At 32.2% G+C, this 13555-nt stretch overlaps 1 protein-coding gene across 10 annotated transcripts in view; it reads right to left on the reverse strand.

Annotated features, from left to right (window-relative positions):
- Positions 1–347: 347 nt before the first annotated feature.
- The window catches only part of LOC130441906 (heterogeneous nuclear ribonucleoprotein Q), a 71815-nt gene continuing 58607 nt past the window's right edge, over positions 348–13555 (reverse strand). For 6 of the 10 annotated variants that reach the window (XM_056775768.1, XM_056775771.1, XM_056775770.1 and 3 more), the window contains 2 exons: positions 7647–7806; positions 354–4449 (listed from right to left, as the gene is read on the reverse strand). In XM_056775768.1, the coding sequence (XP_056631746.1) occupies positions 4286–4449; positions 7647–7806 (324 nt within the window). In that variant the 3' untranslated portion in view covers positions 354–4285. Of the gene's footprint in view, positions 4450–7646; positions 7807–10126; positions 10197–13555 lie in introns of those variants that run through there. The other 4 variants (XM_056775774.1, XM_056775773.1, XM_056775775.1 and 1 more) reach the window with 3 other exon arrangements.

The raw sequence follows: 13555 nt of genomic DNA on the forward strand, positions 1-13555 counted from the left end.
GCTGTAAATAATCTGTTGTTGAGATATGATCGACGACTGTCCTTGTTTCCTTCCCTCGCGGTACAAAAGTAATTCCCCTTAAAAAGTGCATTTTGCATATAGCCCCTTCAATTATTCTTGATTTTTTTAAAAACCTTCATTTTTTTCAAGATAATATTGTAAGGTGATTAAATTAGAGCCAGAATAGAGAAATACACCGATTGTAAAATGACGACAAATGATAAGCATATTGAAAATGTACTTTTTATACTAGATCTCAGTAGAAAGCTTCAGTTCTATCTGAAAGGTAAAAAGGATATTTGCGGGAATGGTAACATCGCTAGGTCGTTTCAAATAACAATCCGAAAAATTAGTAAAATTGTAATACACATACAACTGTTTATTGAGACATATAAATCATCAGTCCTCTCATAATTGATAGAATGATACAAAATAACAAAAAGTCTGAAGCAGGCAAGGGGCTTCGACCAAATTATATCAATAATGAAAAAATACAGAGTACAGTATGAAATTGCATAAAACGCATCTCAAACGACACCGTACGTATTCTAAAAAGATTTCTTTCGAAGTCTTGATGTGTAATTTCGCGCCAAATTTAACGAATTCTCTTTAAAATACAACGGCTTATTTGAGACTTATTTGAGACTCGATACAGTAGTATGGTTTGTGTTGTATTAAAAATGCAAAAAAACGTGTTACTATTAGGCGTTTATGGTACAAATATTGAAAGATTAGCTACTTCACACTAAAATCGAAACAAAAAAAATCATAACTGAAACTTTCTAAATATAAAATCGGAGAGGGACAAGTTAAGCCGAAGCAAAATGTATGTATAACAAAAATTCTATCATTGCAAATGAGTGTCTTAGCTGTAATCCGCTTCGGAGCCTGCGACAACTTGAGAAAATAGAAATATCGAAATAAGTAGCTCCTATTTTATCCTACTTTCGACTACAAATTACTATTGCTTCAATAAGAAAAAAGCTCAAAAGATCAAAAGTGGAACTATCTCATTTCATCGCGCTCTTACCCATTGGAGACTAAATAAAAGGATGTTGATATATTATAGTAATTGACAGTGAAACAACAAAAATGATAACCAACTGTGTCTTGAAAATTTCTTTCATGAAATTTCCCAAAAGAATAGTCCCAACGGTTCTTCTTAGGTCTATCATTTATTATCTATGAAAATTGGTGAATTATTGAGATTTTTGCTCATACAAGTTGAAATTCTACTAAATTAAGATTTCCGAGGTTGCCTAAAAGATAGAAAGTGATAAAGTGGAAAACCATTTTTTCTTTTCAACGAAAAGTATGGAGTGTAATAGAAAAATAAAGTTATCTCAATAAAAATGTGTAATCCGTTTGGATTTTAGGATCTACATCTTCTATCACCTATAAAAATGGGTAAATCAACGGGTTTTTCACTCAATAAAGTTACTATTTGATTAAATTGAGGTTTGTAAAGAACTAAAAATTGGAAAATCATATTTCCTTTTAGATAAAAAGCATGGAGACCGATAGAAAAATAGGATTATTTTTAAAATCTTTAGGATTTGCTTCTACTAAATAATAGAGAAGATTATTTCAACCGTGTTCCAAAGACTTTTCCATGTAAACTTTATGGTGACCTAAAATGGATACAAACCAAACATTTTTATAGACCTATACCGTTTATTATAGATGAAAGTGGGTAAGTCAGAGGATTTTGCATTCGGTTATTAAGTTACAATTTGATAAAATTGAGATTTTTCTCATTGGCTGATAAGTGGAAAGCAATTCTTTGTTTTGAATAAAAAGTAGGGAAAGAGATAGAAAATAGGATAATCCTAAGAAATATTTAAAATCCATGGGATTTGCTTCTACTACTACAATAAGAGAAAAGATCATTTCAACCTTGTGCCAAGGACTTTTCGATGAAAATTTGATAACTTAAAATGGATACATAAAAAACGTTTTCTTGGTCTATAATGCATATTATAGATAATAATGGGTAAATCAAAGGATTTTCCACTCGATAAAATTACAATTTGATTGAATTAATATCCTGTTTGATTAGAGGGTATTGGGGTAACAATCTTTAAACGGAAAGCATGAAAACCCATAGAAAAAAGAGCCTTTTTTTAAAGGATTGAAATTGTGATCCAAAGACTTTTTCATGAAACGTAAAATAAATACGTTCCAACCATTCTTTTTGGGTCTTTATCATTCATTGTAGATAACAATGGATAAATAATCGGAATTTTTTGCTCAATAAAAATTACAATTCAATTAAATCAAGAATTCCGTCGATGCGTTTTTTATAAGGAATGGAAAACGGATTACTTGGGAGAACAAAATACATTCTGAGAAATGTTCTGGACTCTCATTATATGAAAATGTTTCAAACTAACGATAAAATAGAAAATGAACCTTAGGAGTCGATTTCATAACCTTGGAAATAATACAAAATAAACGAAAACGAAAAAATAAAAAGAAATTGAAACATTCCGTTTTATACATTAAACAAGATCAAGGTTGAGGATGTTTCATCAACCACCACAATAATTGACAATATTTTCTAAGAAAAATTTTGGATTTGTATTCTTTTAAAAAAGATTTTTCCATTAGAAATATGATTAGGTTGATTTCTAAGGTTTTATAAAAAGATTCGAAAGCGCCTTTTGGTTCGCACTCAAAATATAAATAAAGTTTTCAAAAAAAAAGTTCCGACAACGAAAACCTACATTCGATTAATATTATCATCTGGGCCGGAAAACAGAAGTATATGCTTTTTGAACTCCTTAAATTACCGCTAAAATACAATCATCACAATGCAAAAATGCATTACCAAGAATAAAATATATAATTATATTATACATATATAATAAAATTTACTCTGTCCATGAGGAACGATTTTATATAATATACGCGACAGACTAAAATATAATCAATTTCCTTTTCCACGTGAATTTTATTCATTGCTATATATTTTCTATCAAGCCCAGCACTCACAATTACACTATCTGGTCTTCGATTCTTGTATAAACGGCTCGAAGGACCAGATAGTGCAATTTTGTAATTCTAAGTGTTGGTGTAATACGAATTTTTAATCTGTAGCGCATAAACATGAACCGAGTAGAGTCCCTCTATATAAACAATCGATCGTTCCGAAAAAATAAACGGAACAATAGACTGTCGTTAAAATGCCTCAGTGCCAAACCCATGCTTGTCACATACAACGAATTCCAAACTATAAAAAAATCAATTCTTGAATCAACTGATAAATAAAAAGATATTAAAAAGAAACAAAATGACGCAGTGATGTGACACTTTGGAATATAATATTAGACCGCTCGTTATAAATTCAAGTAGATAAAAAAAAACATTTAAATACGGCATGACGCGGGGAACAAACCGCTCAACCGACAATAGATGTATAACTATAAAAAAATAAGACTATCAACGAGTAGGCTTTATTGGCGTCCCGAAATTTGATTGTAGTAGATCGCCAGAACTGGGAACGCGCTACGCCCGAAAAGTCGAAGATTTTTAGAAAATCATCTAAACATGATGTTAAAAACAATTTTTGAATAAGAACCGATTAAACGTGTTTTCTTCTAAATATCTACGACTACAAAACAACATTAGTAAAACATAATGCAAAATTTTTAACTTAATCAATTTAATTGAATAAATTTAATTTCCAAACAACAAACGTACAGCAAAAGAATTTTGATTGTACCAATAACAAGTTCAAATATTAAATGAATATTGAATTTAAAAAAAAACGAATGCAGAATAGGTAATTATTAACGTAGAATTGGGGACACCATCAGCTGATCAGGCTGGCGCGCACGGACTAATATTCGCATCTGCCGAAACAATCCTCCGCCAAAATTCATTGTACCAACTATTTCAATTTATTTGTGATCACGAATAAACAATGTGTAATTCGAAAATTCATTCTTCAAATATAGCGGACGGTCGAAATTATCGATTTTTTTTTATAAAAAAATCCTAGATAAAAAATTTCTGGTCTTATATAAACTTTCCATTTATCAAACATTAAATATAAATAAATTTAGAGACCAGATTACCAGAAAATATACATACACATTATCTATGCGTGAACCTACAAAAAAATTAGTTCCCAGTACAATAATTCATTTGGAGCGATTCAACACCCTACTATAGCAGGCACTAGAGGGTGCGCCCCGGCCTCATTTATGCCCTTCTTTTTTTGACGTAGGGCCACTCACATTTTTCAGTCTCACTGTGGGCTTTCAATGTCCGTTCACTTGACTTAGCTCCAGGAGCCGTACGAATCCTGGTACCACGCCTGCTGTTCACCGTTTACGTCCGCCCCCAGCGGCTGTTGCGGAAGGGGCTGGCTTCCCCAGTTGCTCTGGAATCGGCGTTTAGTTTCCCCCTGGTTCTGGTGACCCCCGTCAAACTTTCGCTTACCTGCTGAAATATTAACAAAAAAAATTTATATTTAAAAAAACATGCTCTAAAATATGTTATCATCGTTAGGTAGATTTGCTCTTATCACTACCAAACCAAAACAGTAAAAAAAATTGTATACTACGCAGACTGTATAAACTCAGTGGTACATAACTGCAAAGGTGTGGGCCTATATGTGGTACGATCATTGTCTTAAGGTATTCAGGAAAAAAATTTCAATATCTGATAACATATTTTACATATTCCAATCTATAAAGTGATTGATAGTTGTCAGATATTTATATCGGATGATGAATTATTTGAAAGGGAATGAACTAAAAGTGATTATAGAATATTGATACTGAAACCAAAAAGATCACCACCAATTAATGTCCAATATTTTATAAAAGACCCCGCTCAATCCTTATCGAAATTGAATTTCGGTTTCTGAAACTTGGCACAATGATAGTTCGAAGAAAGTTGATTAAAAGTCTCCATAGGTTCGGAGCCCCAAAACCTCCCCAACCCCATCAAAACTACTCCAGAAGTGTCCGAAGGTACCCTGGAAAGAAGGTAATTGGTTTTAGCTAAAATTGACACAATGATAGTTCAAAGCAAGCCGATTAAAAGTTTCAATGGAAACGAAACTTTAAAACCACCTTTGAAGAGTTTAAATGTACCATGAGAGGAGAGATTTCAGACAATTTTTCTGAAATTTGGCCCAATGATAGTTTGAATTATTTGGTTAGGTTATTTTTCTTTTTCCTGTTACTTGGTTATGACCTATTGGATTTTGCGATATCGAATATTCTAGAGTATTAAGTTCTGTAATTTACGAGAATATTAGACAGAACAACGAATTGACTATGAAACACACGACAGGAAGGATGGGGGTTGACAGAAAATTTAGGAAAGCTTCAAAATTTGAAGTTGTGAAACTTTCTGTAAACTCCTTGATATAAAATTTAGTCGCTAACAAATTCTGGTTTAAAAACATCAAATATTAATTGTGACATGCAACTGGAAATCACTGACGCAGAGCATAGTATAGCCTTACTCAACATTGACGTTCATTAAACTGTAGGTCACTTCTAGTGTAGTTCAACACAGGTAGAGATTAAGAGGTTGCCTACGTTTATTAGGGACAGGGCATAAAAAGAAATATTTAAAGATTTCTTGTAAAAAAATGGTTGGTAATTGAAGTTAATGAGGTAATAATAAAGGTACTCAAAGAAAAATATATTTCAATGAGTTAATTTGGTAGTTGTGAATATATTACATGATCCCCACACGTGGCACGATGAGATTTCCTTTTTAGACTTGGTTTGGTTTTTATTGGTGAACTTTTTGAGGAACTTTAAAATGATTTTTCAGTTATTTTTAAGTTAAAGGGCAGTGTACAATTTCTCATTATATATGTTGTGTGTGTAAAAAAATTATTCATCAACCGGTATATTCAATATTAAGGAAGTTAGGAGAAGGATATATATTACACGAGATTAGACAATTATTCCATTTTTGTCAATTTTGGATATTCTAACATTATTTTTAAAAATTCCAGTATTTTGGGGATTTTGAAGAAAATGTGAGTGTTTCCCCTTCAAGGCGTCGTCCTTGGTTGATCACCCATCGTATTAATCAAATCTAGCACCCGACGACTTTTTCCTGTTTTAAAACTTCAGTTTCAGTTGAAGACAATATCGCATACGGAAGCGAGACAACTATTATTTGAAAAATTTGAAAGCATTGCTGAAAAAAAATACAAACTCAAAATGAGAATATGTTACAGAAGAAAAATGATTTTGAAACAAAAATCTCTTGTTCCTTTTGTTATGTCAGAAATTTTTCAGACAATCGTTGTACTTGATGGAACACGGTTGAAATTCCTGTAGACTTAATAAGGTCTTCCGGTATTAGGTTCTCCGTTTAAAGGCATCTTTGATCTATAATTTTCAAAAGTTTTTGTTAAAAAAGAAAATTATTTAAATAGTGAAGTAGGAGATTAGTTGAAGTATATATTGTGCATATCAACAAAAGGACTTTTAAGGTCATCGATAACTAATTATCTTTTAAAAAAATATATGATCGTTTCTGTAAAAATTCAATGTCAAAAAACGAAGAATATTATAAAGTGAAGTCTCCAAACAAAAAATTAAATTACAGACACCTCACTCAACACCACATCTTCTAGAGGTAAATTCGAGCGCGGTGTCCCACATTACAATAAAATTAATTTAAGAAATTCTGAAAATGGAAACATAAATTTCATTTCTTTTTGTGATTGATACAAAATGAAATAATTAGACTAATCCTCGTGTTTATAAGGATTTAAAATGTGCGACGTACATACTGCATTAGGAACAATAAAACCATTCTCAAACTTCGTGTCTTAAAACAGGATGAAAATAAGGTTGGGAACTTTGATGAACATCGTGATTTAGGCAACTGCTAACATAACTGAAAATCGACAATAAAACATGAGTACAGCTGTTTAACGAGACCTTAAATATAAACACTGTAATTAAATCTATTTCAATTATAAATAATTTTTACTTTAAATATTTAAAAAAATTGTATGTATGACATTTTGCGCTGTCAATAAATTATCAATCATGACATGGTAACCAAAATATGTTTTGAAAACTGTAAGCAAAAATTTTCTCTATATGAGTTTTTTATCGGCAGTGTATATTGGAATAAAAATAATAAAGTTTCAGCTTTGCTAACGGAATTTTTGTAAGTAAGTTATGCGAGGACTTGAACAGATATTTTGTGAAATATTTAAGAGTTCATGGATCCAATTTTAATCACCACTACGCCAATATTCACACCTGCACTGTCTGGTCCTTCGAGCCGGATGTAAACCAGTGAAGGTTCGAAGGACCAGAAGGTGCGATGTTGGTATAGTGGTATATAGAAATTCCAATTTAACCACGAATTTGACATTCCATGCGCAACATTTAGTTTTTATGGGATTGGATTTTGTATTATTGAGTATTGTAAAGTGATATCACAGTTGAAATATTTCTAAATGTAAATGGACCAGCAACGTTTTCTTTTCTTTTCATTATTCTCTTTATACTTCAAATTATTGTAAAATAAAAATGAATATTGAAATAATTTGTAATTTACATGAGAGCTGATTTTTTTCTAATAGTTTGTTAATTTTTTCCCTTTAGAGATGGGGTGCACCTTATTTTGAAAATTGAGATGATCCTTACCTGGTAAACTTGCCTTGGCGCGGCCCACTCCACGAGCGGCTTGGCGTGCTGCCCCACGGGCCCCTGTTGCTCCGCCCCGGCCCGCTCTGTTGGCTGCCGCCCCACGGGCTGGGGGGCCACCGGCCCGGCCACGTGCCACCACTCCACGCCCACGACCAGCCTATATAAAAAACGTAACAAAAAAACAATGAAATTTCGTTGAAGAAAAGAAATCTGTGTCCGAATTCCAAGATATTTGACATGTGAAATGCGGTTGTTATAACCATACAAATGTGAAATGAGCATGTTTTATTTGTAATTCGGACAAAATTAAGAAGTTAACAATTAAATAGCAAATGTTATAAAAAGAAATAATTCAGGAACACGCCTATTCATCCTTTCTACCAATACCACCTCAATTGGGTTCAAGGAAAGTGCAATACTAATACAATTTCACCTCGAGTCGTTCAATCAAATTGTTAATAAACGACATCAAACTATTGAACAAAAACATTTTTAAAAGAATTCCACAATATTCTTTTTTGAGATTTTTAATAAAAATAGAAGAAATAATAATTATTGTAGTCATAATTATCACTAGTCTTACTCTATGAAAGTAAACAGAATATTTAAATAAAGACAATTAGAAATTGATGATAAAAAATATTTGACAATTAGAAATTGATGATAAAAAATATTTGACAAAATGTGGAGACACAAGTACAAAATTTTTCTTGTAGGTGGAAAGGAAAACAGACAATGAAAAAATAAACAATTGCTTCTAAGGTTTTTGAGGAACACCACCATTAAAGTAAAGGTTAAATTTGAGCAAGGATTATCCGAACATTACAAAAAGAAATGAGATGCATTTGCATCGATAAGTAACAATTGGAAAATCTTTGATCCACTGTGACATGCCAGAATTCAATAAAGAAATGTAATGCCCATATGCATTAGCTACCAAAAGCATGAGCATTATGGAAAGTGTTAGCATTAATGATTGTATGTCTTAAATGACGTTAACTTGACCAAGATGATAACCAGTGACTTCATCTGGTATAGACATTTTCTGTTTCATTTGTTCAAGGGTCTATTGGATTTGTTTTGTGGATTTGTTAGACTCCACATATGGAAATTTGTTAATTAATAAACCTGTCAGCCCGAATAGAGCCTCATCATTAAACACAATCTTGAGTTGAAACTTCGAAGCAGTTTCCAATTGTTCTAGAGTTCAATCGTGGTCTTGTGGTCAGTTTACAATCAGTTTCTAAAGAGGAAACGTGCGTCCGACAATGTAATTATGAGTGTTGGTGTAGTGGTAGTGTAAACATTATATTTCAGTATAAATTTTAGTAATGCTTCTAGAAATTCCAATTTAATTTTTGGACGTTTTAGTGTTGCAGATTGTTTGGGGAGTTATTTTAACTGTCCAGCCAACCTAAAAAGATATTTTTTGCCATCTCATTGTTCTTCCTCCAAAATACGAAGATTCCTCACAAACGGGAGCTTTTTTGGGTTTTGTCACACCTCTCAAAGTTTTAGTTACTCCTTCAAGATCCCTAAGCCTTTTGCTAAGTGGGTAGGACATTCGTAAAGCATATGATGGTTTGCCATTTTTATGGTTCTACGTGTTGATGTTTCTGCATCATTTGGAAAGTGTATAATCTGTCCACATCTTCATATGACTTACTCAGTTGTGTGCAATAAAAATCACGAAGTTCTCTATAAGTTGTGTGAATTTATTACTGACTATATTGATTATGAATGTAAAAAAGTGAGTACAGTATGACAAACTTTTAGCGGGCTCAAACAACATCCGCACTTTGATATTGTCAAAAAATTAAAGACAAGCTATTTGGAATACAAATAGAATATCCTAAATATTGATAATGGAGAGTAAAATCTAGCGTAGAAGTCCGGAGAGAAGAGAAAATTCGCGGCTGAAAAATGTAAGACTTTACTGATTGTTAGATACTACTTAGAAGTTGCGTCAAAAGTACCTAGAGAACAAAAGATTTTATTAAACTAAACATTAAATTTCATAACAATATTATTTCATAATTTGAAAATTTTCAACTAATTATTTTAATGAGAATGAATTGAATGTTTGAAGTTTCGAGGTAAAATTGTAAAATTTTTTGCAGTTTCGGTTGAACAATTTGGATCAAACATTGTTGCTGTGTTAGTTTCGAAGCAAATAAGTACGACATACACAAGAAGCTTTTACGAAATATTTAGTGTGTTAAGTTAGTGAAGCAAAAGATATGGAATGTATAAATTAAAACGTTTTAGTTTTAACGATATGAAAAAATTTCACGTTTACTACGAGATTGTTCTTATATTTATTTTATTGTTTAGTCATAGTTTCCCATTATTGCTATTTTCTTCTCCAAATATCCTACGCAATATATAAAAACGTTCACAGTTCCTTTTATGGAATTTTGGAGCAGGAAACCAACAAAATATACGATAAACCCTTTTTTTATTTGTTGTGTACTTACATAAAAATTGACTTTTTTATAGAATCTTGGTACATGTTCTGGCATTTTAATAAAATGGTTTGGTAGGGCGCTAAAATAATTAAACATTTCTATTTAAATATTATCCTATTTTATCCACAGCAAACTAAAATGAAGGAGTCCAAATTTGTATCAACCGAAATACAAATAGTTACCTCTTAGGATTGTGTCTGCTATATCTCGTTATCAAAATATTTTTTCTAGTATTGCACCTAAACCGTAAGGAGATGAGGAAGTGAGAGGCGAGATCTAAATAAGAGGCGAAAGGATACTGGTATGTGGGATTTAATCAAATTTATTTAGGACTTCGTAGTATAATCTTTGAATAATGAACACTACTGATTAGGCAAATATTTCGAATTAGTTAGATATGAAAGTAATTTTCAATCTTCCATATACTGCTTCAAAATACTTGACCTCTATTTCAAATTTCAACCTAATCTGTTAAATCTCCAATTTATTCGGTATCCCAGCAACTTCCTTCTTGGTATTAGATGGTTACGGATAATTATCCAAAAACACCAAGTATATCATAAAAAAGGTATTGTGTCCCCCTTTTGTAAGAGCTGGACTGGATTTATATGCTACAGCCCTTCGTGCTGTCTCAAAGCATTATTTGAAATGGTTTCCGGTGTTCGACTGTCTCCTCTACAAAAGCTACAATCGCCAATATTTGTTCCTTTCTCGAGGTGTTCTATGATCCATTATGAACCCTGTCAGATTTTGTAGGTTAGGTTGATACATCACTAAACCTTTCAAGGTCATAATACCAGAACTACAGTCGCGAGTATATAAGATCGGATATAAATTATCATTCGAGTGCTCAGCTGAGGTTTTTTGTCTTCAGTTCTACTTTAATCAGTCTTGGAACCCAGAACGGTTCTGGCCGGAATCAGGAGGACATTGTTCACTACATATACGAAAACCTTCGACTTTGATAATTTGTGCCTTATAAATATTTCACTGTCGGAGAGGATTGCTATGGTTAGATGATGACAGTATATTGATTGGTATCATCTGTTTTCCTTTTTTTTTTGCTATGGATTGAACCCGAGTACTTTCCCAATCTGTAGGGAAAAGACCTATTCTATATGATAGAGAAAAGAGGTATTCTATTCTAGAAAAGTGGTATTCTAGTTTGTGGTCTCTGAGGGTAGATACTTTCTAGTATCTATACCTTGCCCAGGTATCGCTTAATCAATTGCTGTTGGATGTTTTTGTCTCAATTGCAGTTGGATGTTTTTGTCAGACAATAGCTCCATAGGTTATTATTGGATAAAAAGTCATGGTGTACATCAATCGCAGTATATGAAAGTTATTTTCCTTTCTTTTGCCTACTATTCTTTTTTATATCTTTCATGTTCAAAATATTGTTTTTTCAAGTTAAATATGATGATAATAGTCAATTAAATTGTTCAATTAAGAACATCAATCAACCTTTTTAGGTTTGATTTTGTCAAAAATCGGATTTTCTAATTTTTTATTTAATATATATATATAATGTCTATTCTCCCTAACAATGTTTGACATTTCTTCGTTTGTCCCTCACATACTTCTGACATTTCACCGTACATATTCGAATAAAAAATTAAAGTTCAATCATTTGCTAGTAAACAACCCAATTCAGCCTCAAAATGTACGCAATGAGCTGATTATTACAATTGATTATAGATCGGGAAGTTTCTAGAAATTTTTTTCTTCGTAGACCACTTTCAAAATATTACCGGTTCCATATATTTCTGCAATATTATCAAATTTCATTAAAAAGTATTAAGATCGGCTCTATCGATGGAAATTTACGTAGAGCCCTGTTGAGCTTCTTGTGAACTCCTGGGGATTCACCAGGACTACTTTAGAAATCACTAGAAATAGATTTAATCGAGCGAGAAGTCGATCACTGTCACTTTCTTCTAAAATATGCACCGCAATTTATATAATCAGGAAAACAATGGTTTCTCCTACTTTCTCTTTTCTACTCCTGACTCATTTTTGGAATTAGTCATAATTGTAGGTTATAGACCCTGTATCATTAATTTTTCTTTAAAAAAATATATAAAATTTAATCTCAGGTATATCGAAAGTTTCTTCAAATTGCAACAATTTTCAAGATAATGTTAAACAAAGATTATACAATGTGTCGAATTTAAAATAGAGACAGCTCAACAATATTTTTGTTATTTGAAGGAATTTGAATTTGAATTTTTACAAGAGAGGATAAAAATTCCTTCAGATGACGAAAATATTATTGAGGTGTCTTCATATTAAATGCGCCACTTCGAGATTGTTCAGGTTTTGTTTATCCGGAGAGGATTCAATCTAGATCGACGATTTTGATAGAAAGGACAACAAACCTGTGTTCCACTGCTAACGTCGTAGAAAACACCTGACGTGACTCCTTCATCCAGTTCCTAAGTGTCAATTTTCAAATCAATAATCGCGTTCAATTTTTCATAAAATGGTAGTCATCCAATCCCATGAATTTCTCAAATTAATAACCAAACAATTGTTAGTATACAAGCTTTGAGAAACTGTTATTTTTTTATTAATAATGTTAATGGCAAACAGTAAGAAAATATAAATGTACCAATTCAAGGACAATAATTCATTTACTTAATTTGTCTACAGTTTACCTATTATCAGTGTTATGACAAATGGCTTTGTCGTTAGATAGATGGCGCTTCCAATCAATAATTGACACAAGATGTCATATGTGAAATTTCATAACCTGTTCTTGTTATACTACATTTCACAATCAATAAAATTATTTGTTTCTTATCTCATCAATTTATCTCTTCCTTATTCAAATCTTTCTCGGTAATAAAGACAATAACATGTTCATATACGAAGGCAACTTGGGAATTAACCGTTGTTTTGGTTTGGCATCACATTTCTGAGCACTTTCAATCAAATATCCAAGAATCGCTGATTAATTGAACTCCTAGTAGGCCAGTGAAAGGAGCATAGGGCCAAAATTTGCTAGTGAAAAAATAAGTGACCTAAAAATCTGACAGCAACAAATATACGTCCTTAGATTTCCGTAGTTTATGAACCTAACTTTATGAATGAAGATATAATGCGTCAATGGAAAAGTTTCTCGTGCAGTTTTGGGCTCGATAGTTACTGAAAGTCCTCACCTACCTTATTAGTTTTGATACCGCGCCTGTGGAAGAAGACATTTTAAACAGAATAGTAACTGGCGGTTAAACTGGAGTAGTGTAAGTCACTTTTTGGAGTCATATCGGTTCTCCATTTCGGAAAGCAACCCAAATTTTGTCGCTGAAAAAGCTGATGGTTATACTTGGAGCAACAATTCTGAAGTTTACTGATATATATTCAGGAAATTGGAAATAACAATTTAGAACAAACGGATAACCATTTTTCATATCAGTGAGCAAGAGAAAGAGCTCCAGG

This window comes from Diorhabda sublineata, chromosome 3 (genome assembly GCF_026230105.1).
Source record: "Diorhabda sublineata isolate icDioSubl1.1 chromosome 3, icDioSubl1.1, whole genome shotgun sequence".
NCBI lineage: Eukaryota > Metazoa > Arthropoda > Insecta > Coleoptera > Chrysomelidae > Diorhabda > Diorhabda sublineata.